Source organism: Corvus moneduloides, chromosome 3, assembly GCF_009650955.1.
Source record: "Corvus moneduloides isolate bCorMon1 chromosome 3, bCorMon1.pri, whole genome shotgun sequence".
Lineage (NCBI taxonomy): Eukaryota > Metazoa > Chordata > Aves > Passeriformes > Corvidae > Corvus > Corvus moneduloides.
The window spans coordinates 29,066,987-29,094,679 of NC_045478.1; the positions used below are offsets into that span (position 1 = coordinate 29,066,987).

The 27,693-nt window shown below is 35.8% G+C and overlaps 1 protein-coding gene across 3 annotated transcripts in view; it reads right to left on the bottom strand.

Moving 5' to 3' along the window:
• The window catches only part of EYS (eyes shut homolog), an 855,823-nt gene that overhangs the window by 101,736 nt on the left and 726,394 nt on the right, over positions 1-27,693 (bottom strand). For all 3 annotated transcript variants that reach the window (XM_032104713.1, XM_032104714.1, XM_032104715.1), the window contains 2 exons: positions 10,109-10,217; positions 7,056-7,276 (listed from right to left, as the gene is read on the bottom strand). In XM_032104713.1, coding sequence (XP_031960604.1) covers positions 7,056-7,276; positions 10,109-10,217 — 330 coding nt within the window. The remainder of the gene's footprint in view (positions 1-7,055; positions 7,277-10,108; positions 10,218-27,693) is intronic.

Consider the following 27,693-nt stretch of genomic DNA (forward strand, 5'->3'; position numbering starts at 1 on the left):
CCATCAATCCAGCCTGCCCAGGTACCTCTGCACAGCAGATCCTGACTTCAGCAGATCAACACTCCCACCCAACTTGGTGCTGCCTGCAAATTTACTGAGGGTGCACACCATCCACTCATCCAGATCATCAATACAGATATCAAGCAGGATTGGGCCCAACACTGGGTCTTGGGGAACCTTGCTAGTGACTGGCTGACAACTGGGTGTAACTCCATTCACCACCACTCTCTGAGCTTGGGTCCTTAGAAAAACTTATACTGAAAGGATTATCTGTGGAATTTTGGAAAACCATTAGTACAATGAATATGACACATTAGTCATTTTCATACATATACTACATGATACAACTTACAGCAAACAGTCTCAGCTATACTATTTGTCAGGATTCATAGTGAAGTGAAATTCTTGCTAAGAATCTGCACACTGTTTCTCCAGTTTGAGAAATTTACATGAATAAAGTTTTGAGTATTTCTATTTATGCTTAGACATCTCACTTGCCTTGGAAAAAGCTAGTATTCAATTAATTTTGCTGCTATGTTGTATTTTAAAGCTTCAAACTAGATACCCTTTCTGGAATTAAAGCTATCAGAAATGCTGATTTGGTTGTGCTGTAATTCTCAGAAATAATGCTACACAGTGTTTCTAGGCATTCAGTCAAAACATTCTGAGATGACTGGTATAATGATGGCATTTACTGGTATTTCAATACCCACACTAAAATTTTAGCAATGGTAGTTTCTCTGATTTAAGCAAAATTGAATAGAGATGATATATAACATGACGTGTAAAAAATTTTGTGCATAGCTTGCACATTATCTAAAGAGTCAGGAATTTGAAGCCCTATTTATTTTGGATTCTTGATTTTCTTACAGGCACTGTTTCAGTGTCACTTTTCACACTAATCAAATACTAAATCTATGGATCTGAGAACATAAAAAATTGATTTTCCCACAAACATTTTTAATAGAACCACCACAATACTGCCTAAATAAGAAGCAGAATGGTTTATGGTTTGAATATCACTTTTCCTAACTTGCTTGTTTTGATTATTTTTCAATTGCCAGAATTTGTTATTATAACAATATTTCTAATATAAAATTATGTTCTGAAACAAACAAATTCTGAAGAGTGTACCTAATTTTAACCACCAGTAAAGAAGTTGTATATTTTAAAAATGCTTGTTTAAAAAGAACAACAGTTCAATACTCTCTCTATATATATCTGTATATCAAATAAAATTTATGAGTTTATATTTTGCTATGTCCCCATACATTATCATCCTAAAATTTCCTGAGGTCTTACAGATGTTTTGTTTAAAATCTAAAATACCACCACTTAATGGTGTTGGCTTAATGGAACATGGCTTTGATTTCTTTGTCAAATCTCTCCTTCACACTACTATAATCTGAGGAATATAGTGCCCAAGAAATTAAGTATGATAAAATGGGAATCTGTTTCTGATGCCAAGAGTGAGACACGCCCTGTTCAGTGAATTCAGTCTTGAAACAGATATACAAAACTGTAGGTTAGAAAAATTTACTGTCTAATGTTCAAGGGCTAGAAGGCATTAAATTTTAATTTTCTGTTCTGATTTAAGGAAAACTAATGTAGGAGAAATGCAGATTTTATTCAGAAAAAAAATTGTGCAGAGGTTTTTATATGGGACTTAAGCCAAATGCAATTCCCTCCACCACAAGGCTCAGCCTGGGTAAATGAATTCTCTATCTGCTAATACTTAAAGCTAGAAAAATTGGAAAAGAAATTTTCTTTTTTGCTTATTTGACTTTCTTGTAAAAATATGATGCAACAAACATATGCCTAACAGTATTTTTGGTCATTATGGAATTATCTTTCATCCTCCTCAAGTATGATTTCTTTTTCTTAGTAAGAATGGCATTACTTTTTCCAAAGATCATAAGGAACCTAAAAGGATGAACAATCTCTCTTCCAGAAAAAGAAAACGGCTTGGAAATAAATATAAATTAATTCTTTTCTTCACCAAAATTAAATTTGAAGTAAGCAATAGAAAAAGCAATAGATTTCCAAATGCGAATAACTTTCATAAATACCATACTCCCACTATAATATCTAATCTCATTAAAAGAACAGGACTCCAAAAAATCAAGTCCCCAAACTAGTCTTCCTAAGTAATGGTGTGTGTAACCATGAATAATAATAATCATCATCACAACAACATTTAGTCTCTGGAACTGTAAAACATGACGATCTTTGGTATTGAGAGATCTGCCTAAAAAGCACCCCTTTAAAAGGAAGTAGGTTATCTTCTTCATACAAAGCAGCACTGTATAAGTGCATTTTTTATAAATTCTGAAAAGGTGTGAGAATACACAACTCCCATCTGAAAATCTTCTTCATTTGAAAATTAACTAATGAAATTTAATCCCTTCGGTTTATCTTTCTGCAAAATGTGAATACAGTGGAAATTGAAATATTAGTTCTGAACTTAATATGGATGTTAGTGATGTGAACTAGGATTTAATTTTGTAAAAAGCCCAACAAACTGATGTTTTAGATAATGTGTTGGCCTTAGTCTCTTAGTCTACAAGACATACCTATAAAAGGTTTCTTGATATATGATCAATTCTGTTATTTCTGACTAACTGGTACCTTTCTTACCCAGAAACACCTACATCTAAAGCAGTGATAGAAAATCCATGAGCAATTCTAAAAATTTGGTCTGAAATACTCTTGCTAATTTTGGGAGATGCTTCAGTGTTCCTTAGTTTGAAAATGGACACTTGCTCATTCTAGAGTAACAATTCTATCTTTAGGTCAAGAAACACACAAACCAGATTTTGCAAGCTGGAAGCAGACTGCAGCTCTGTGCTAGAAATGTGAGAAAATAATTAATAAAGGCATACAAGCCTATCCTTACATTAATACCTTCAGCTGAAAACTGACATAACTTGCAGTTTTGGCTTATGGGCACAAGCAAGCATAATGCATTTTTGGCACATGGCTGGGAAAGGATCACCAGGACTAGCCTTTGAAATGAAAAATGAGATGTAACAAATGTTGAAAAGAACATTTTAGTGTCTCCAAGGTCTACGGTTTAAGCTCTTTCTTTTTTCTGCTAAAAATTCACATTCATAATTACTCTTTCTGCTGTTTATTTTAATTAGTATTCAGGATATATACTAACAGGACACCACAACATTTGTTAAGTCACTTCATCTGGTCTCCTCAGCATCTACATCATAAGATAGTCTACCAGTTAACCAAGTACAACTGTAAAATTATCTTGGACTTACAAGCTAACCTAACCTTTAACTAATTCTCTATTTTTTTTCTTCCTAAAAGATGTTCAAAATGTTATCAGACAAACTTTAGCAAAGAGGTTGAATGGAATTTTTCATTTAGTGATCTGTTCTTAAAGGCTTAAGAGGAATTGCACGATTTCCCAGGATGCAGAGAACAGACAGTTTCTGAAGTGTGTTTTAAAATATGCATTTTTCAATTTATAGCCAAAAAGGTACTATTCAAATGAGACCTACATGTCTAGGAAGGTATCTCTTACATTGTCAGGAGATGAAAATTGAATATTTACATTCCTTGTATATTTTTGTTGATTAGAGATACATGGCAGTTGAAATCTGAAGATAAGCGTCTCTCCATTGAAATTTATTGCTAATTGAGTTTGATTTTTCAGTCTTGGTTAATTGATTAACATTAATGGACCCATCTGCTGCATCAATACATGGGGAATAACAACAGTAAGAATAATCACTGTGAGAATAGTTTGAGACACTGCAAACATGATTGTTTGTGGAAGCAATTAACTTTGAGATTGTACTCTACACTATAAAAGCTAAGCTTGTGCATGTTTACATTTTTTGAGTCTTTATACATTTTAAAACAAATGTATTAATCAACTGCTACAAGTGTAGTGGCTGACATAATTGTCAAATCATTGGTGAGGTAATTTTGTGAGTTTATTTCCCACACACAGATGTGTCTTCTTAATTAACACTAAGCTTGGTTTGCAACATCTGGCTCATATGATCAAGGGGCCACACAGAATATTAAGAGCTTCCTAGATGTCTTGGGGTGACTTTGTGATGTGTATCCCCTATTGCTGCCCTATGCCCAGAAATTAATTTTGTGCCTTTCTGTGCCTTTAAACTGGGCCTGAGAGGGGGGCGAGGAAAAAAAACCTGAGCAAGCTTCTCAAAGTGTTGTTCAAGAACACAGTGATAGGGACTCCTCTGCATTCTTCTAACAGCAGCGGTGGGAGTGGGAGGAAGCAGCTTGCTTGCTTTTCAGCCAGCTTTCAGCTACTTTTTCTCTGGAGATAAGGGGAATACAGAACTTTTGTTTTCCTGGGACTTTGGATTTTTCCCTTTTTCTTTTTCTTGGACTGTTTCAACATCAGGAGGGCTTTCCACCGAGGCCCTGGCCCTGGAGGTCAGCCTGTGACCCAGCTCCAAGGAGAGAGAGAGACCTATGGAAGGACTCTAAAATTTTCCCAGGTTTTCTCTCCACAGCGAGAGGTATTATTATTTAGCATTATTATCCTTTTCCTGTGTGTTTGTTTTGTTTTTATCTCTTCCACTTTCCTCCGAGGAAAAAAAATTTTTTTTTCCCGAACCTGGTGGGGGAGGGCTGGTTGTAACCTGCCTTCTCTCAGAGGATATTTTTCCTCCAAATTTGTCCAAACCAGCACACTAGGTTAATCTTTCCATGCCCATTTCAAACACATCCAAATCCAATGAGCTTTGAATTCCATAGAATTATGGGGCATCAAACCCTTAAATTTACTGAATAGTTGTCATTTTCCCCCCTCCCAAAATAACCAGTCTCTGGAATTCTACATTAGTATAAATTCAAAGTGCAGTAAAAGAGCTAGGGAACTTGAAAAAGTGCTTTTTAAAGGATTAGAGTATTTACATAGGAGACTACTTTGTTTTTTAATCTAATACATAATGACTCTGTAAAGAATAAAAAATTTTGATTTCTACTGAACCATTCATCTGATGCAACATATGTTTAAATACTCTTGAAACCAAATGGGTTTTGTACTCTGATGATGAGAAAAGGCAAGTAACTTTCTTTTAAGAACAACCAAAAAATGTTTCTTAGGAAACACACCTGTCTATACTCAGCAATATGCATTGATAAACTCCAGCCTTCCTTAAAAAACATGGCAGAGAGATTTGCTATGTAATAGTTCATGGTCTTTCAGAACAAAACCCACTAATTAGTTGCCAAGCACCTGAAGAATAAAATGCAATGAAAAATGTATTTTTTTCATTTTGCCACTAAGGAGTGTAATTGAAACACCTGGCAAAAATCTTGCTATGACATCAGATCATTCCCTCAGCTCTCATGTGTGAATCCCATCAGGTCCCATGGATACACATCCAGTTGATTTAAAAGTTCCCTAATCTGATTCTTGTCTACCAAGTGACAAGAATTCCTTTATTCAGACTTTCTCCAACAGGATAGGAGCTGGAGGCCAGTTATCCATGAAGACTGAGGCAAAGAAGGCGCTTCAGTCTTTCCTGAATCCTTTTTCACGAGAACTTTTTCCCCCTTCAGCAGCAAGCCTACATTTTCCCAGGTCTTCCTTTTGCTGCTGATATCCTTTCAGAAGCTTCTGGTTTTGCCCTGCACGTCCCTGCCAGACTAATCTCCAGATGGGCTTTGGCTTGTTCCATATCTTTGTAGCTGGATATTTTCTCTATATTCTGCCCAGATCACCTGGCCATGCTTATATCTCTTGTATACTTCCTTTTAATGTTTGAGTCGTCAGAAGCATCTTACTAATATATTCAGGCTTCCTGACACTTGATTTCCTGCTCATTAGAATGAATCATTCTTGGGTTTGGAGGAGGTGATCCTTGAAAATCAGTTGGCTGTTGTAGAAAATCATGAAAATAATGCTACTGCACAGCTGCTTATCCCTGTTTTGCACATGCACAGTCTTCCATGATGCCTCTGGACAGAGGAGAAGTGACCTATTTCAAAACAAAAGCATTTCTGAAAAAGGCCCAGGCCAGCAGTTGGAAAGCAGAAAGGCAGGAAATTAATCCAATCATCATGAATTATTCAGGACACAAATTCAAATGAAACAGTATTCCATAATGGCAGTTGACAGGCCAAGCAGGAGAATGACAGAGATATAGTAAAGACCAACAGAAGAAAAACAGACTCATTACTCTGAAGTACACCCTCAGTTTCACCAGACTGGTAGGCAAATTGTGTGTTTTCATAAAACTGCCTTGCTTTCATTTGTGCTCTAGTCAAACAAGACTTAGAGATCAAAGACTTGTTTGGTGTTCTTTGTGTGTTCGCATCAATCAAGAGAGGCAGGGAAGCCCCTCAAAAATTTGTTCAAGTCTCCTCAGTCCAAGAAACACACAGTGGTCCAGAATATCAAAAGGACTTTAGATTGTTCTGTTCAGTATTTGCCTTGAAATATATTTTTTTTAAAACTTGGCAAAAAACGTGCTCCTACTGAACCGTCATTGAATTGAACCATCATCCTCTGTTCTTTTAACCCATATCTCTTTCAGACTCCATTTCCTCTTTCAGCAGGATGCACCTTAACTTTCAAAGGTTCTTTGACAATACTTTTTCACACATGCTGAAGGTGAACAGGAAAGTCACTTATTAATGTTTTCATAGCATGATGATGAACATTTTGTACCCAGGAACACACCATGAAGATATGTGAGGGTACAAGACAGAGTAAAACATGGAGTTAGGCAAAAGAATGACATCTTATGTGCCTTCTGTCCAAACTGTCTATACAAAGGTTCATATTTAGTCTTCTAGCAGAACTGATCTAGTTAGTTGCAGAGGAATTCTGGCATCAATACAGTATATATCCTGTGTGGACAATGTAATTATATTTTATACCACTTTTCATGCAAACAAACAAAATATAAAATCTCTCTGGCTGGCATGAAGATGTCACATTTTCTATTTGAAATTATCAGGACAAAAGATTGGTGATTATTTCATTACAGAGAAAATTATAGTAATTTTTCATTAAGAATGAATGATAAAATGGGTGAAGTAATAACTCTTACCTAGTGCAAGTCCCACCATTGTGACATGGATGATAATCACATATTGGAACATTGCAGTTCTCAACATTCCTTCCTTCAAGAGCCTCATCTATGATGAACAGCTCTTTGTGGTTAACTTGAAAATCCCTAATGCATCCTTTAAAGCCATATATCTGCCCAGCACATCGATGAACCTCCTCATGAACAGGAACCTTTCCAAGGAAGATTGATCCAAAGGTGATCTGCAGAAACAAAAAGAGAATTGTCAGAAAAAATGTGATTTGTGATGTTAATGTAAACAATGAAAGAATAATAAATACTGATAAAGGAAATAGTCATTACTTGAAAATGGCCAAAACCTCTGGCACTTCCTGAAGGGATTATTTTAAAAAATGTTATTCTCTTAAAAAAAAAATTCCTTACAAAGAGGATGATTTAATGTGTTTTTGTATTTTCAAATATGTAAGACAACATACATCCCACGAAACACAAATTGGAATTTCCAGCCTTAGCCACAGTGAACATGGTAAGTTTTTTACATAGATGCCCTCATTCTATTTGATAAGTTGTATGACAGAGGTTTGGTGTAGGAACACAGGAGAAGCTGTAGACTTGAAGATATTTCCTTTAGGACCTGGGACCTACGAGACCCCAAGATAAGGGGAATACAGAAAAAAGATTTTAGTTTTTTTTTATGAATGGCAGAAAACAGTCTGCTGTACTGAAGCCCAAGGAAGAAAAAAGGGAACTTTTCAAATTTTCAAAAGCCTAGAACATCCTAATAAAGGTGCAAAGAAACAACCACAACTTTTTCGCAGTTGGACTGACCAAATCATATCAGTGCTCACTATGGTAATTCCTCTGTTGCCTGACCTAGGATTCAAGCCCTTAATCATCACATATAAAGGATCTGTGACTCATTTAGCACTCTGAATTCCACTCCTCAAGCTGAGGCCTGACTTTCTGGAATTCTGACATGGGGCTTCATCGTTCCTCAGCTCATTTGCTACATGCCTGCCAATTCTTAGGAATTGAAAAAAAAAAAAAAAATCATAGTTGTGCTATGTGCAGTGATGCTTTTATTTGTACAATACCATTAGTCCAGGAAGAGGGTGACGCCTAGCCCATTCAAGTCAAGCAGGAATAAACCAATGGAATCAGAAATATATCACAGCATGCATAAAACATGTGAGGGGGTTATTTTTAGTGAAGAGGCCCTTTACTACCATATTCAAACAACTGTAAAGAAGTAGAAACAGGAGGAAAACATCCCATTGATTTATCTGGAATTCACACATCCATACGATTTTTGCTTTGCTGTTTCCTGTATTGCTTTTGTCAGTCCTGGAGATATGCTGCTGACAATTTCAAGTGAAATTTGGCAATACAATGAATGTGAATACTGCCAGATTATCCTCTAGTTAGTGTCTTTTGTTTTGAAGGGAAAAAGAAAAACACCTACTTATTTTAGAGCATGGATAAAATTAAATCAGATTTTTCATATCAAAGTAATTCAAAGACATTGGCTCTGCACTTGTTGAATTCATTTCAGATCACTTGACTTTATCCCCTTTCAAACAAAGCCATGAAGCACCGCAATGATAGAAAAGATTTGTAAGTAGTGTTCTCAGACATTTTCTCTCTGCTTGTGAATCTCTTTCAAGAATTAAGCAAAGCATTGGACTGCATAATAAAGTATCTGTCATTAAGAACAGTGTTTTAAACACTGCTCTTGCAACACAGTCTCTTTTATTATTTGGCTTATTTTACAAAAGCACTAACCTTGGGGGCATATCCAGTGTATCACAGAACAACTTCAGTAGGCTTTGCTCAGTTTGTAGCATCACTGGATTTTATCATAAGGTATTAAATGTTCAAGCTCATGGTAGTACACCATAACACACATTCTTTCTATAAAGCTCCTGTTCTGAATTTAACTGACTTAACCAGAATGTATTTTAAGGAGGCACAAAGAAAGAATTCCTGTAAGTCTTATTAATAACATAAAAGGCCTAATATAGCATTATATCAATAACTTATCTAACACTCATGTTTAACTTTTCAAATACTAATTTGAAAATATCCTTCTTCGCTTTGAGCCTGAGTGGTAAAAAGGACTATCTTGGGCAATAATGGGAAGATATTCATTAGTCCTCTTAGAGAAAAGAAATGTTTTATTTTCTTTCTTTGATTGTGTACTTTGTAAATAGAGGTTCTGGCAGATTAGGAGCAGATCTGTAAAATGTAATAGTTAATCATGAGGATTTGACATTCATATTACATACCACGCAAGGGAAGAAATTCTGTTACAAACCAGCTGTGCGTACTGTGAGATGCACATCAAGATTAGCATCTCTAAAGATAACTGGCCTGTCTTCTAGTGAACAAACTTTTAAAGCAAGCTGTCAATCACAGTTCAAATTCTCATCTAATAACACTTTAAATGTTTCATGCAGAAATAATCTTGTGATGAGAGAATGCATAACAAAGAGAGGCAATAAAATGGAGACAAAGAATAACCGAAAAATTCAAGATTTGGGAAAGCTGGTCTTTCGTCCATTCAGAATGAGTCTTCTGATACCAGTTTCAAAATGGAGACAGACATTTTTACAGTACTATTCAGAAGCCAAGTCCTAGCAACAATACTGACACCAGATTAAATCACTGATGATTCATAACTGTCCTCCACTAGACAGTGTGGCATGCAACTAAAAAGTAACCAGAATTACTGCTTAACAATATCTCAATTCTTTCTAATAACCCCATGGCCTTAGGTAAATGACAGTGCTAATATATATTTTTTTAACTCTCAAAGCATCTGTGTCCTTTTCATGGACTTTGTGCAGCTGGAATAGAAGTTTCAGAGTCAAACTAAGAAATTAATGAATATAGAATGGATGCTGGATGTGAAAAGACCTACTAAAAAGAAACTAAGTACATATAATGATATCTGAAGAGGAATTACATTTCATCCTTTAGAAGAAGTTAGAGTACAAATATTCTCCTTCAAAAATAACTCTAGTGCATATGCTGATGAAATTTTCAAAGAAAATAGCTATGTTTTGCAGACTCACCTGAGATGCTCTATGTGAGAAAGAAAGTCTGTGCTGTACAGGAGGGTTTCCATCTGCAGCCATTTCAATCATGCAGTAACCTTCAGGACTGCCCACAGGCAACACATAGCTGTAAGGAAACAGAATATCCCATTGCTGTTTATACTGTTGATCACAGAGTATTCAAACCTCACATGGCAAAGATAGGGTGAAAAAGATGTTCATGCCTCCATAAAGGATGAAAATCTTTGGACACTACTAATTTCAGTTTCATGCCTACTTGAACTACCCAGGAGACAAAAGATGTAAGTTTCTTCTGCTAATGTCCCTCCTCTATTTGCTTTCTTGCTATTCTTGACTAGTGTTTGAAATACATACAGAGAAAAGAAGAAAGCAATCTTTAAATACATAAGTGGGTATTGATAAATTTTAAGTGCTAACTGTGGTTAACATACAGTCTCCCTAGTGCAGAGGATTGTTGGACTTGTGACATGAATATTGAATGATGCTGAGCAGCCTGGGTCGGAATTTCCTTTTCCTGACCTACAAGGGGAGCAGAAATGGAATAAGAAATGAAAGGCTGCATACCTCTGAGCAGAAAAAGTACACTGCGATGCAGTTATCACTACTTGGAAAATGTGTTAGTGCAAACTCTGGTATTGAGCCTCAGAGATAAAGAAGAATGCAAGGTTAAGGGAATTTGTGAAGTAAATACTAGGGGAAGTTCAATAAAGCACTGAGAATTCTTCAGTTTCTTTCTGTTATGAGATTTGATAAAATGCTATTAATATTATCAGCAATAAAAATCCAATCCAAAACCTGATGATTTTCAAAAACAGTGGTTTTATAATTAGAGAGAAAATTTACATAAACGTTATCATAGCGAATGCAGATTAGGACAATAGTAGTTCACAGATTATTTAAAACTGACCTCTTCTATTTCTGTAGAACTTCTTTCCAATTCCATTTTCATGTGCTTTAAAAGAGAATGTGATGGCTCCCTTTTTGGGAAGCATATTAAGGTTTACTGACTACATGTACTCTGCACAGGAAGCTCTGCTCAGCCAAATCACCATAATCAGGTTTCCGGAGGATGGCTTCTAACAACAATAATGTTACATTTTTATGGAATATTTCACAAATGTTACACAACAAACGTTAAAAAAGATTCTGAAAAAAATTTATATATTTATATGGGCTGCCAAATTTTCCATTTCTTTTAGCTGAATAAATGACAAAGGACAATGACAGGAATCTCATGAATTGTTTTGTGTTGGGATAGATGAATTTTTATGTTAGGCTATAGACATATGAAAGAGTTAAAATATTTTAAAGCCCATTATGATCTGTACACTAGAAGCATACACTGCTAATCATAGAAATTATTTCAACATTGACAAGGACAAATTTATTCCTGGAGAAAACACATCAAGACGTACCATAGTCTCAAATGGTACCTTTTTATATATCACCACCTGGTTGGTCGTGTGCAGCTGCCATGGCATGATTTATTCCAGGTTATGCCTTGAGCTTTGTGTTTCTGCTCTTGTGTCTAAAGTCTTACTATTTCATCCTCCTGTCTGTAGATTCATTATGAAATTTAGAGTCTCAGTTTTCACCTCTGAAGTTGCTGGGAACATGGTATTGACATAAATAGATATAGTATTAGCCCCTAATGAATATTTATAAATTCACTGCAGTGCAGTGATTTCTAAGAGACCAGCGCAAAACCAATGCATTTACTAACTTGTCTCATAGCCAGTACATCCACATCAGCAGCTGATGCACACATATTAATAAATCCCACCTTTCCAATGGTTATATCACTGCTGGTTCACAGCTAAATCAGTCAATAGTAATTCATTGACTTTTCAATGTACTCTGCTGCATGAGGTTGAAATGTGCTAAATTATTTCTACTTTGTAAGTATAAAACACTTTTATTATTTTTGAATCTTTCTTTAAAAATCTGAGATATTTGAATGGCATTTTCTATTACCACCTTCTGAAATGTGATCTAGACTCCTGGACTATTCAAATGAGTTTGAAAAATGTTCATTTTTATTTCTAATTTTAGGTCAAAAAAAGTCATACTGTTGAGGTATTTTCAACTGCATTCCTTCTTGAAAACTCTAAAGTTAGCATAATGTTTTGATTTTGAATATAGGAAGCCAGAAGCAATGCCTGTGGTTTTGAAGATCATCTGATTTGTACAATTTCATTATAAATTATGAATTCAGTAAACTGAAGTTTTTCTGTAATGAACAATGGGTATATTGACAGATAGTCTGTCTCCTTTTTAGGTATTTGGAATAAGGAAAATTTTGGAAAAAATACTTCCACTACTGCGTCTTCCAACCAATTCTTGAAATGTAAAATATTCTTTGAATTTGATTTTTTATTCCTACTCATATTTCAGCTGCTGGGAATTATCTAGGTGAATCAGAGTGTATAAAGGCAACTTTCTCAAATAAAAGAAAATAAGCTCATTTAAGATTCTCTCTTGGGGAAAACAAACCCATAGCCTTTCCTTGATGCTTTCTACTCTGAGTGGATACTGTAGTAGAGACCTAACACATGCATGGCAAAGCCTACACTCGACCCCTGCCTTGTCCCTGCTTTTCAGGAAGATTTCTGAAGTCTGCTTCTGTTTCTTTTTCTAAATAACTCCTTATATCACATATTACAATGGTCCAGCCCACAAAGAACAAAAGTTTAAGTGAATTGGCAAAATTAATAAAGAAGAATATAATCTAATGAAAAATAAAATACCAGTGAGGTCTGTGTCAGTTTGACCATCTTCAAGTAATTAGCCATCCATTCAGCCTTATAAACTTTCATTGCAAATGCCTGGTGTACACACATTCTCACTGTTTTGCACACATAGTTTCTATTGTTTTGATCCTTTACTAGAGGAAAAAAAGTGGAAAATTAAATACAGGTGCAACTAAAATAAGCCTTAAAGACTGCTTAATACTGACATGGTCTTCACTTAGGTATTTTTATTTTGACAAGCCCAAGTATCATAAATTCATTTTGACAATAACACAATCATCCCTACTCAGGCATATCTGGTAACCCCTTCTACCTTTAAAGAAATATGTGAGAAAAAAAGAAAAAAGAAAATCCCCCAGTATCTATAAACAACAGCTATTATACAGTGATTTGGATCATTAGATCTTAACTTCACAAAGGACATAGAGTTTGTTTTGCTTTTTTTTAACATGCAGCAATGAAATCTCAAAGAACAGAACTGATTTTTTTGATGTCAGCCAATAGATTAGTGACTGAGTTGTGAGAATAAAACCACAGGCTACACGCAGGAACCTACTTCCCTGTATTCTGGAGTGCATGTTAGGAATGCTACCACTGTTTTTGTCAGCATTTGCTTCTTTCTCTGTAAGGATTTCCAAGGAACTAATACTTGAAATTTCTCTCTGTCTTGTCATAGAAAGGAAAAACTGTCATTTGAAATGTGAACAAAATGGATATTTTTCATGCTTATGTTACCACAAAATTGGGATGGTTTGAATTTGCTAGATTACTTAAATATGCCTAGAATAGCTTTTAGAAAGAGACAGAGCATAGAAAATTACAGTCCAAAAGACAGTTTTCTTAGAAAATTATAAATGTATGAAAAAATGGCAATTAAACCATAAATGCCGTCTCTGTCTTTATTATAGCATTTAAACCAGAAAATGCTACAATATGGACACATGAAAAACTTAATCATATTAATTTTTTAAAACAATGATGGAAAAAAGGCATTTGAAATATTCTGTGACAGAAATGACCTGAACTAAAATACCATTCATGTTGGTCTATAACCTGGTTATAGTTTTATTATAATCTATGTTTAAATCTGTCTTAATCTTGCAACTGAATAAATGCAGTTGTATTATTTCACGCACCTCATAGAAGACTGAAATCCATTATCCACATTGGAAAAGAGAAAATGAAACTGATGATTTATTCCCTTGACATTTTTTCTTTATTTTTCTAATTAACCTCATATTATGAGATACTGACCTCACATTAAGAACACCCGAGATGAAAGTGGCTAATCACTGACATCTTTAAATTTTGAAGTATTTTTAGTTCAGTGGTGCTTTTTCACTCGTTTAGATGCTGAAGGCATTTCAGTCCATCTGCCTCGCATCTCAGTGGCATATTCCGGCTGCATTTAAAGCCAGCATATTTTTCCCTCCAGAGACAGTGACAGAAGAGAATGCAATACGATCCCTATTGCAGGATAATTTTGTCAGGCACCAGAATTCTGATTCATGCACATGACATTCATAATGATATAAAAAGGATTCACAGGGGATTAAAGAATTGGGTGTGTGAGTAGTTATGGGAAATGTGTATACATGGAGGACATTTGGGCATGTTATGCACAGTAATCTAAAGAGGTCTGGAGCCATGTGAAGCCCAACCTGTTACTGGAGATGCTAAGATACAGGCCTGATGCATACAAATATTTATTTCCACAAATTTGAAACAAGAAGATGTTGAGCCTTCTTATTTGCTCTTGGCTTAGAATAATATGATTTTTTTTCATAGCTGCTGTGGACTTTATGTAAAGTTAAGAACTGGAATTACAAAGGATTTACTATTTTTTTACAAAAGATTCATGGACCTCAACAGATGCAAAACAGAAGTTATGTACAGTGTCATTACTAGTTGCATCTTGATTAATTATGTGTATGAACACTGGATTTCTAACAAAGTGCAATGTGTACCTCACACACTCATAACACAATTGTGGATATTAGGTATTGGATTAATTTAGGTCTGGAACTGATAGTCAGAGAAATCCTCTTAAAATAGCTAAGATTGGGGCGCCTCTAAATCAAGTGTTACCTGGTATGGTCTTGCTCAAGTAAATGTTTTATCTTAAATTGTCATAGACTACTTCTCCAGGTGGAAATAAAATCATACATTTTTTTTTTTTTCCTTTCAAGCTGGTCACCAGGTGGCACTAAAGGAGCACAGTAGAAAGCATGAATGCAAAGTCCTTACTAATGTCTCTTCTAATAATTGGAAAGACTGACTTAAGCTCTAATTGATAGCATGATTGCTTCAGCTTCCCGTTATATCAAGGGAAACATAGTAAAGTATCTTAAACTGATTACATATTTGACAATATGGATGAGAACAGGTCCAGAGACTGGAACTTCTGGGAGACTTTTAACTGCTTTCATGCATTATAACTACCTAATGTAATCATGTAAAAATGTTGCATTCATGGCTATGTAAACATACTTAAGAAAATTTAGTTTTTAGCAATTATGTTTTTTATATAATGCTGAAGGTGCAGCCGTATTTCTAACAGATTAAGGAGAGGTATAGCAAAATTAAAATGTCATATCAGCAGGTATAAATATCCCCAGGCATTATAAAGAGAACCTTTGTTTTTATCCAAGCTAAATAATCATGGTAAGACTGTTTCTGAATAAAGACCTCACACTGCTAGCAGACCAGAGTTTCTGGTCTTCTGAAAAATTATTTTATAATTTTATAAATTTTATAATTCCACAATTGGAGGATTACATTTAGAACTACTTGCTATTTTTCTCCCTACAATCTGAAAAATGCTAGCCCAGATTAACATAGGAAAAAATCCCCACAAAAATCCCTTTGCTAAAAAAGTATTGATATTAAAGACACAAAAGAAAAGTGTCCTGCAAAACACTGAAATTGTGGCTTCATTTGCTCCCTTGATTAACCAGACAAGTTGTCAAGGAAACATCTAACCAACTGTCAAGTACTAGAGGATTTTTTTCAAGAATGGTGATTTTACTTTTGACTGAGCATATTCAATTCACAAGTGTGAAAATATGTATTGTTCCTTGCAGTTTTAATAATCTCTTTGTACTTTTCCAAAATTCTTGCACTTACTACCTTTTTTCCCCTTAAAAATATATTTTTAAAAAATTAATTGTTATAAAAACTGTATCTTCACTTCCCAAAAATTACCTTTCAGCATACTTCTTCCATGGAAATGTTGGCATGTCTCTTTACCCTCTTCTATTTCAGTAAGGTCAAATTTTAGTGTTTCTTACCAACTTCTACTGCAACACTCCGAAGTGACAATTATAAAAATGAATGCTGCATTTTATGTCTGACATTTTATTTGAAATCAATGAAACATATTTCATAACCTGCAGAAATTCTACATCAATTCTCAGGTTTTCTAGGTGCTATAAACTGGCCAAACAGTAAAAGTGTTGTGAGAAAGAGAAAAGGAGACCAAGGAGAGGAGTAGATAAAAACAAGGAAGATGAAAAATCCCAAATTACTTTGACTCCTAAACTCCTAAAGTGTCTTGCAGTAGTCCCTTGATGTCCCTTTCTTTAGGAAAAAAAAACCAAACCACACACAAAAAGAGGTATGTGAACTTTGGGGAAGCATTAGGGGATGATAAACTCCCAGCTGACCCTGAACTTGTTTGAAACTTGCTGCTCCGGCTGTATGTACATAAATCTCCGGGCCCTGATGGGACTTATCCCAGAGTACTGAAAGATGCGGCCAGGGTCATCACAGGATCTCATTATTTGTCAGTGGTCTTGGGAGTCTGGAGAAGTCCCAGTTGACTGGAAGCTGGCAAATATTGTTCCAGTTTTTAAGAAGGGAAAGAAGGAAGACCCCATTAATTATAGGCCTGCCAGTCCCGCTTCAGTGCCTGGTAAAATTATGGAGGAGTTTATTCTGGGAATTATTGTAAAACATCTGAAAGACAGCACCATTATTGGCTGCAGATAGCATGGGTTAATGAGGGGAAATGCTTGCTTAACCAACTTAATCTCCTTTTAGGACTAGATCTGTTGACCATAAAAAGAGAGTAGATGTGGTGCATTTATATTTTAGCAAAGTTTTCTGTACTATTTCTCACAGTATCCCCCTGGATAAAATGTCCAGCACACAGAGAAGTCCATAATACATTGGCTGAGCAGTTGGCTCAGAGATGTAGTAAATCGGGTTGCATCAGGTTGGCAACCAGTGGCTAGTGGGTTCCTCACAGCTCAGTTTTAGGGCCAGTGCTCTTCAATGTTTTTATAAAAGATCTGGACACAGAAATTAAATGTACATTAAAGTAAATTTGCTGATGACACTAAACTAGGAGGAGCTGTGGACTCCTTCAGGGGCAGAGAGGCCTTACAGAGAGATCTGGATAGACTAGAGAGTTGGGCAACTACCTACCATATGAAATTTAGTAAGAGTGAGTGCTAGAGTCTGCACCTGGAATGGGTAATTGTGGTTATACATACGGACTGGGGGATGAGAGGCTGGAGAACCGCTCTGTACGAGAGAAATCTGAGGGTTTGAGTTCATGGCGAGTATGAGCCACCAGTGTACCTTGGCAGCCAAAGGGGACAACTTGGGGTGCATCAGGCACATCATCATGAGCCAGTTGAGGGAGGTAATTGTCCCACTCTACACTGTAGTGGAGCAGACCCATCTCAAGTACTGCATGCAGTTTTGGAGATCTCAGTAAAAGGATATCAACCTATTACAGTGTGCCTGAAGGAGACTGACCAAGATGGTGAAAGGCCTCAACAGCATGACTTAAAAGGAGTGTCTAAGGTCACTCGGCTTGTTCATCTTGGAGAAAAGAAAGCTGAGGAGTGACCTCATTCTCAAGGGGAGCAGTGTAAGGGGAGATCCTGATCTCACTCTGGTGACCAGTGATAGGACACAAGGAAATAGAATGAGCTGAGCTGCATCAAGGGAAGTTCAGATTGAACATTAGGAGAAAGTACTTTACTGAGAGGGTGGTCAGTCACTGGAACAACTTCCCCAGGAAAGTGGTCATAGCACCAGAGTTCAAGGAGCATCTAGATGATGCTCTTAAGTATGTGGTTTAATTTAAGTAGTTTTGCAAGGAGCAGGGAGCTGGAATCAATAATCCTTAGGGGGCCCTTCCAATTTGAGAAAGTCAAACAATATCTTTTTATCATAGAATCATAGATTAATTGATTGGCTTGGTTTACCTTGCCAAATACTATCTACTTTGCACAGAAAATGTAGTTTCTTTACTTAGTGTTGGTATACAGTTTTTTCATACATTATACAGAATCTAAAAAAAAACCCAAATCAATGTTTTTGTAGAAGCATATTAGTAGCTGAAAATGGTAATATCAACATTAGGTGAAACAGATACTGTTTATGTTATGTTCTACTTAGCTTGGTTTGTGCTTCATTTACTCCAGTTCTGCTAGTCCAACAGTCAAGTTTATGATCCTTTAGTAGACTGGCTAATGGGACTCTCAAGTGCATATATTGCCAAGAATACTACAGGCAGCATACACCCAAGGATCATTTATTTCAATGGAATGCTTTTCTTCAACATATATACTTTATGAATCATGACTTTAAAGATATGTGTTCCCAGGCTGGATCTTTAAAGAAAAGTGTGAATTCTGCTTTTAATCATATCTCTGCAATTCCATTGACTTTACAGGGACTTCATGGGTGTGAACAATACATCACTGTGCTGTGACAACCAACTGATAGACTGTGACACTTCCATTTCACACATGCAAGAATGGGAATAACACAAAAATACTGGAATAATTAGTACTAACACTTATGCAGAGTTTTGAAGTTGCAACAAAATTGAATTTTTATCATAATCATTACCATAGTCATTATTGTTTTTGTTCATGATCATGACAGTATTGGAAGAATATATTGTTACAAAATTGATCCTGGCAGTAAATGCCAAGTCCCACAAAAACCTTATGTCCTAATCTGATTTTCAGGACAACCACTTTGTACATAGAAGAACACAGAATATATAGTGTGCTTGCTTTTATGTCCTGACTATTCTCTTGGATCATAGCAGGCTTCATAGTATATTTTGTGGGTTTTTTTGTCTGTTAGATGAATTAATTGAGATTTCACTGCTGATAAAAATCCTGTGTTTCTAAACCCAGTAATCCACCTTCAAGACTGAATACAGTTGCTTTCTCCTGTTTCTGATTGCACTGTCTCAGGTTCAGGTACCAACTGGGTATCTGCTGCACCTGAACAAGGCTGTTTTAATTTTCATTATGGCTACCTTTAACTTCTCTTTGAGCCTACAATATAACAAAGAGAAAAACTTCTACTCTTCTATTCTTTGGCGCTCCAGAGATGAACACTCCTTAGGGAAGGTGCTAGTAGTCTTTTGCACTGCTCATTCTTGCCCTCTAATCTGGCTTCTCTAATTCACTGATTTTTAATACAGATGTAATTGCATTCAAGCAATTTTATTAAAAATTGTATAATGTCAGAAAAGAAAGTTGGCCTTCCTCTTTCAGTAAAAAGCCTCCAGCTAAAGCTTATGCAACAACTAATACAAAATATGTAGGACATGAAAATTCAACTATGATCTTCACTGAAAGAATATTCTGGTGTGAAAAGAGTAAAACCCTTTTTATGAAGAGCCTTTAGATAATAAGTTCTGACCAGTTCTTCCCTTAAATGGAGATGAAATAATTTCAGTGAACAAAATGGCAGTGCTCACCTATTACCTTAAAAGTCATATGCGTTCCTGTCTGAGAAATGGGAAAAAATTATCTAGGGATAATACGTGATACTAGGGTATTAATTTAGAAAAAGCCAAAATAGTCATCAAATGCAATGATGCAATATTATGCTGATGAAGACTGGAAGAAGTTGGAAGATTTCTGTTAAATAAGAAATAAAATTTGATTTCATGGAACATATGAACACAAACTTTAAAAGAGTACCCAAAAAATATTAACTCAGAGATGTTTTACTCTCAAGAGAAACATGACTCTCTAACGACTATCAAGCATTTCCTTCTCTGCAAGTACAAGATCACTTGTAGGTAGAGTGATTTTGAACACAATGGAAAGGAGTCTTGTATCGTGTTTCTCTTTAAGAAAAATTTAATATCAGTAGAAGCAGAGTATAACTCCATACAAGAAATATTCAGTATTACCTCCTGGTGAGCAAATTAACACTGTTGTAAGCCTGGCAAAATATGAAAAAAGCACTTGGTAAAACTTCAAACTTCAAAACCTGTCTACATTGTTGCTCAGGTATCACATCTTAAAACTATTTTTATGTCACTTATCTACCTACCAGGTAACTGAATCTCATGCATATGAATAGATTGGTGAAAATAAAGAGAAACAAGAGAACAGTTTATGTACATATAGAAGCAATGGTCTCGTGTGAAGTGGCTATGAGATACAAAGTTTGAAGAAAATATACATATACACTTATTTCTGACAACAACCAATGTTCAAAAATTTTTCTTATGCATACACAACTTATGTATGCATAAGTGGTGCTTTACAGAATGGTTAAACCAGAACAAATAAAAGAATAAAGGAAAATAATAACATATCCAAACCACCATAATTTGAGGGGGGTAAATTTCCCTGAAGATAATTAAAAAAAAAAGGTAAAATAAAAAAAATGCTGAGGGTTCATTTATCCTAACACCTCACCAAGAAAATGCCACAAAAAGCCATTGGAAATGTGCTTGAAGAGAGACATAGTAGGCAATGTCTTCAAATTATGTCTCCCTTTCCCTGAGGAAGGCTATCACTCCCAGCAGCAGAAGGACTCTTCTGGAGCCAGCAACAGCTTGGTATTGCACTGGAGCATAGGAATGAATTATCATGTTTAACCACCTTCAGATAAAATCTTCCATTTATTGTCTTACATAAGTCTGATCCTATGAATGAAAATTAGAAAGCCACTTGACATGTGAATAAAGCTGTATCAATGCAGTGCTGTACAGATAATTGCAATACTACAATGATCTCCAGTTGAGGATCTTTTCTTACCAATTACAGACAGAAGAAATACAATGATCAGTAACATATATTACTTCTACCAGACAGCACTAATTAATTTTCTTTTGCATACTCTGATGGTCTAAAATGAACTGTTACCTCCCCTCCACATGGGAAAACTAAGAGGAAAATAGGTTAAACAATGTGGTTAATGAGAAAGTGACTCTTCAATTTGAATGCCAAGAAAAGGAACAATTTATATACTAGTACAGAAAATCCTGGGTGGACTAGAGAATAAAGTCCTTCTATTGCCAGCTAGTGCAAACCCTGAGGTTGAGGCTGGCATATTTGCTAATACTCAGGACCAAGAGAAATTCTGCTGTATTTCAGTTTTACACATATAAGTATCAATAAAAAAAAAGTGTTTTGCTTTCAGACTCTTTAAGGTTCATGTCCTCTAATCCTCTGTAACCTTAAGTCTTTGGACTTTGGAGCTACTCTCACATTTCTCTACTTACGACTTAGGCAAGCTTTATGTGCCAGCTTCTCATAGTGATAGTCAGACAGCCTGTTCTTGGTCTCTTCTGGTGACATTCCCAGAAGCATCCCAGTAGGAAAACCAATATAGGCAGACACTTAATCTCTCTTATAATTCAGCAACTACTGCTGAAACAACTATATCCTCCACTTGACTCTTCAATAATTGTCTATGAACATCTAATTCAGTTGAATTACATTAAGATCAACTGAAAATATGGCAAAAGAATGTAAGACATAATGTAAGGGCATACAGAGCTAAAGGCAGCCTCCTAAAACAGGCTATTTAGATCCCCACTGTATTGCTTAATTCAGAAAATTATTATCTTGTCTCACTGAAGGTGCAAACATTTGTTATTGCCAAAGAAATGTTCTCTATTTATGACAAGAATTATCAGTAACATATTATTTGTATTAAGCATTACTTATGCTGTCATAAAGAAAGGGCCAGGGAGAACTGCAGGGAAGGGTTATGCACTATTTGAAACCCAGCTAAAACTGGGAATGAATAATTGATCTTAGTGTCTTAGGGTGACTTTATGATGTGTATTCCCTATTGCTGCTCTATGCCCAGAAATTAATTTTGTGCCTTTCTGTGCCTTTAAACTGAGCCTGAGAGGGGGAAGAGAAGAAAAACGGAGTGAACGTTTGAAAACATTTTCTCAAGGACACAGACACACTCTCTGCGTTCTCCTGCTGCAGCAGCAAGAGCGGAGGAAGCACCCTGCTTGGTCATCATCCTGCTTTTGCCTCCTTTTCTCTGGAGGGAGATGGAAAGTTGAACTTTGTTTTTCCTGGGACTTTGGTTTTTCACTTCTCTTCTGGACTGTTTCAACATCAGAACACATCGGGAGAATTTTCCACCAAGGCCGTGGAGGTTGGCCCACATAGACCCAGCTCTGAGGAGGAGGAGAGAGACCACATCTAGAGAAGGACTCTGAAATCTTCCCAGGTTTCTCTCCACAGTGAGAGGTTTTATTATTTAGCATTATTATCCTTTTTCTGTGTGTTTGTTAAGTAAATAGTTTTTTTATCTCTTTTACTTTCCTCTGAGAAAAAATTTTTTTCCCAAAGCTGGTGGGGGAGGGGTGGTTGTAACCTGCCTTCTATCAGAGGATATTCTCCTCCAAATTTGTCCAAACCGGCATACTTAGTAAGCTGTAACACCAGTCAAGAGAGTTATCTCTGTGCCTCCAACCCTCACCAACATTGCGTCTCTCCTTTTGATGGCATCAGTAAGAAAGAAGGCAAGGCCTTGTCATCATAATCCCTTTAGGCCCTCTTCAGTACAGGTAAGAATAACTGATTTTTGGAGAAATGTGAGGCATCATTGTTAAAAGTGCTGGGCATGTTACAAATCTACTTTCACAAAGCATGAGCAACTCACCTGAAGTCAATAATACAAGGCAGAAATTACTCCCACTTACCAGATTTAAGATTTGTTGATTTGTGAAGTCTAATGGCCACACAATGTAACCAATTCATTGTACTTTTAAAAAAAATTGTTTCTTTATAGATACTTATTACTTTGAACACACAAAGGAACAGAACAGGGCAGATCTCTGATTTCAGAATACATGCATAAATACAGAATTGAACAGAACTTGAAGCTTACTGTTGTTATCTAAACTGATTAAAGTTCCCTACTCATCTTTATCTGGACAAGACTCATTAAATGTTTTGTTGCAGTCTGCTTTTGATAACACATATGCTGTGGTTTTCCCCATCAGAATGAAAGTATGAGCTTTAGAACTGCTCTGTCAAAGAAATTAAGATTCTCATAATAATTTCATATGAATTTTGTACTTGAACCTCTCTAAATCAAAGCATCCAACATGAACAGCTAAGAACATTTTATCAAGCTATAACCATCTATTTTTAAAGAAAAAAGAAACTGCTTTATGGTGGTATGTTTATACACATTTTAGCTGCAATCTTGAACATACATGAAAGTACAGGATTATGATGCCTATTACCTATTTGAATATCAAAAGGTAAAATATAGATTATAATGTCAGTTGTATGTACTTCAAGAGAAACTACCTAAATAGCCAGATGTATGTCTCCTAGTGCATTACAAATGTGTCTCCTATTTTTTTCAGTCACTTTGTTTAGTGATATTTTTGAGCTGAAATGTATTATTTGGAAAATAAATACTGCACAAGATTCATGAATATTAACTGCAAAAAAGAAAAGCAAGGTAAATATAAGACATTTAGCTTGTATGTGTAAATGCGTGTTCACAGGCCACCTTTTAGGAATTTTTTGGTTTTTTTTAGACAAGATAGATTACATTCATCAGACTGTAGAAACAAAAAGTATGAGGTGTTCATGGAAAAAGCCAATCTTGTATGATGTGAAATGTGCCACATTTCTTCATGGATAGTCAAAATCATACATAGGCCCTTTAACAAGATTAAATTTTATGAATGCAAGTCATTAAGGAAACTGTGGAAGTGTAAACAAGCACCACAATGCCTGTTACTGTGCATGTAAAATCTGGTTTTGCTCACAGATGAGGTTCTTTATTTCCTGATTTTGGTGTCCAATTTTCCACTTATATATTATAAATGCAACTACACACATACTGAATTTGGAAATATTAGAAATCATTTCACTACAAAACCACCCTGTGATTAACTATTTCATTTCAGAGACATGCTTAGTGTTACTAACCATGTAGATAATTTAGATCAAGATTCAAGCACTGAAAAATGTATCAATTTATCAGAATTAATATTTCTAACTGACAAAAATTAACTTCAGGTTAAGTTGTCTCTAATTAGCAACAAATTAGGTTTACCAATTACCAGTTATATTCTCTTCTTTATAGTGTTAGCCCTAATGAAAAGCATTTTAAATCAGAATTTGCAGAGTGGAAATCTCTGCAAACTGGGAGAGTTAGTGTTCATTATCCTGAAATGTAGGGAACTCTAAAGTGTGTGATCCAGGCCTGTCTCATACTCTGTCCTGCTCCCTACCAGCTTATTCTAAATGTTGCAACTCACCACCTGAGCGTGTCTGGCAGCCTCTGCAGTCAACAGTAAAAATAAACAAATTGCTGAAGTGGCTGGAATGACCCTGAAGGACAGACAATTTTTAGGCACTCTAACACCCAAGTGTTCTAACAGAGTGTTAAGAACAGACAACCTTCTATTATGGCCCACTATAAAGCCAAAGCATACACTGATTTTTACATTTGACACAGAATCACTGAACGGGCCAGGTTGGAAGGGGCCACTGGAGGTCATCTGTTCCCACATCCCTGCTGAAGCAGGGTGCCCTAGAGCATATTTTTTGTGTTTGCATCTGGATAGCTTTTGAGTATCTCCATAGAAGGAGACAATGCCCACAGTCTCTCTGGGCACCCTGTTCCAGTGCTCAGCCATCCTCACAGTAAAGAAGCTCTTTCCCATGTCAGGTGGAACTTCCTGTGTTCCAGGTTCCGGCTGTTGTCTCTTGGGTGTCTTCTGTATGTTTGTATTCATGATTATAGCTGATCCCTTTACAGCATTGCCTTGCCAAAGGTTATTTTTTGTGGTTTGTTTGTTTGTTTGTTTGTTTTTTACTGCAATAGATAAAAGAATACTGCACTCTAGAAAAATGGATGGTAGCGTGATCTCATAGTGGATATCATTTGGCTCAGAGGATTCAGTACTGATCAGTAATTAGGTTTCATCAAATAGTCTGTAAAACAAGAAGTCTTGCTTTAGAATGAAATAAAATCAAAAGAGTTGTCTTTCATTTCAAGTCACTCTTTAAATCTTCAAACACCAAAAATACCAAGAACAAACCAAGCTTATTAAAAACTGATCAAACTAAATATATCAACATATCCCAGCCTATATATCAGATACTTGCAAGGTTTGGAAAAGAAAGTTGTCCTTCAAATTTAAATAGAAAAGGAAAAATGGAATAATTTCAAATAATTTTGTATAGCAAAAATACTTCTAATGTGGTCAGAAGAGCATCCATGAGAGTATACTTCAGACATGCCTCTAAGGCAAACCCTAGGAGGTTGTGCTGGAAGATTCTTTTCCTCTGAAGGGCCCAATGAAATACTTATTTCCCTGGGTCACACTGAGAGCTAATGAGTACTGACTGCCAGATAGACAATGCAATGCTGACCAACAAATTTTCTACCCACTTAGCTGGTCTGGATATAAGGGTATTAGGAAAGCCTTGAAAGGAATGTTCTATCTGAGTGGCACTGTATTTTAGGAAACAGCTTTACCTATCCAATATAAGTTATCTTTAGAAATTACTTTAGTCTTCATCTATGCACCTCAGAACTTTGTGATTAATAATGAATTTTACATAAAAAGGTCTCTGTAAGTCTTGTATCACAGGGAAAAAGCTGAAGCAGATGGAACAGACTTGTCCAAGATGTTGTCTGAAGAATGCCAAATATGTCAGGCAATGAGTGCAAGTTCTGTGATTGTCATGCTTTTATTGATCGTACATGAAGTTAGTAGAAATTAGAAAGAATTAATCTAAACAAAACTTGCTTTTAAAGGACATACCCATTGCACTTACTAAATTGCAGCAGTCAAATACTTGCCTGTTTTCAGTCAATATTAAGTGCTTTGGTTAATGATGAACCTGGAAAACTTTGCCTGCTGTCCATCTGCCTCTCATTTGTGCGCCAGAGGAAGAGAGTTGGCAGGAAGATAGAGTGAGCAGCTATTGCACTGTTTTTTCAAATTAAAACAAAAAAACCCAAAACCATCTTCCTCCCCCCCCCCCCCCAAACCAACAAAACAAACAAGCAAGCAAACAAAAAAAAACCCAACCAAAATAGGCTACTATTTGGTCAGGAAGGAAAAAAAACCCCATACGCCTGTGCCTGACATATGAAAGGCAGGACACCTGCTGATGATTCAACTATAATATGTGCTGCACATAATTAAATAAACAATAAATTGCGTGGGGAATCAGTTACGAGAAATCTACTTCATGACTACTTATGTTTTAATTTACCCTGCCTTCCTTTTGTCATCCTTTTTTATTCAGGAAAGGTTGAGGGAGCAAAGGAAGTTCTGTGTTTGTCCACTATTGTCACTGCTTACAGTTTGGGTAGGAAGGGAAGAAACAGACCTTATTTGGTTTGAATCAGATACAAACTCTACACTGACATAAAAAGAGAGTATGATTATTTCTAGAGGGAAAACTGCAAAGGAAAGAGCAAAAAGCTTATTAAGCAAAGTCTTTAATTCTCATTTTTGTTCAACTGAACATTTTGGAATCTACCATCCATGATAATGATTTAAGGCACAGTATTTTTTATAGGAGATGCTCTTTGTAGCTCATAGAAAACCATCCTCAGCTATATGGGATTAAAATGAGCAGGGATACTCTCAGCTACGGACATGTAAAATATTTCAAACAATTGAATATGCAGTTTGGAAGAATAAAATATGTGAATTTTTGTCTACTTTTTGTTTAAAGGTATGCAATGAGATTTTAAAAGTACAGAATATGTACATGAAGTTTTCCCAGTTACTAGGCAATTTAATTTATTTCATCCACTGAAGATGCAGCAGTATTATGCCATGAAAGTTGCAGGTCACAAAATGTTAGTTCATGTTTAGTTCAAGAACTTGTGTAAGGTGAGATGAAATACACTAGCTTCTTGAAGCTCATCTTGAATTTAAACAGAACAATTCTGTGCTGCTTCATTTCCTACTTAATGCAGCTGTAAATGTTTTTGGCCATTTGGTTTTCTGTATTCAGTACTCAACCTTTGGTGTACTTAACTGTCTTCCTGCTCATAACTGAGAAAAATGGCAACAGATTTTGAATAGTTTAAAAATAAAAAGTACGAAAGGAAAAAACACAAAATATCATAGCAAGAATTCTAAGTGAAAGCAAAAATACATGCTCAGAATTTAATCACTACTATAATACTACATGACAAAGGAGATAAAAGCTACCAAAAAAAATCCCACAATCTTGCTGCCAACTTGTCAGAAAACATGATCAGCTATAATAAAATTTTTATGGACAAATTACTTAATTACTTTAAATCACAAAGCAATGATATGAAGTGAACTAATTCTGACATTTTTGGATACATTGCATAATGTTTGTCTTCTACACATTAACTCTTCAGAATAAGAATTAAAGGACTTTCCAAGACCTAGGCCTCTTTTTGGATCCAACTGCCATATTTGCTTGAGTCGTAAAATATTTCATATTTTGTAACATCTATTGTTAATAAGGGACAGTTTTATTCAATACGAAAGTGTGCTGCTACCAAAAATAATGGTGCCCAATTGATGAAACTGTCCAGGGAGTGTGACTAGTGATCTGA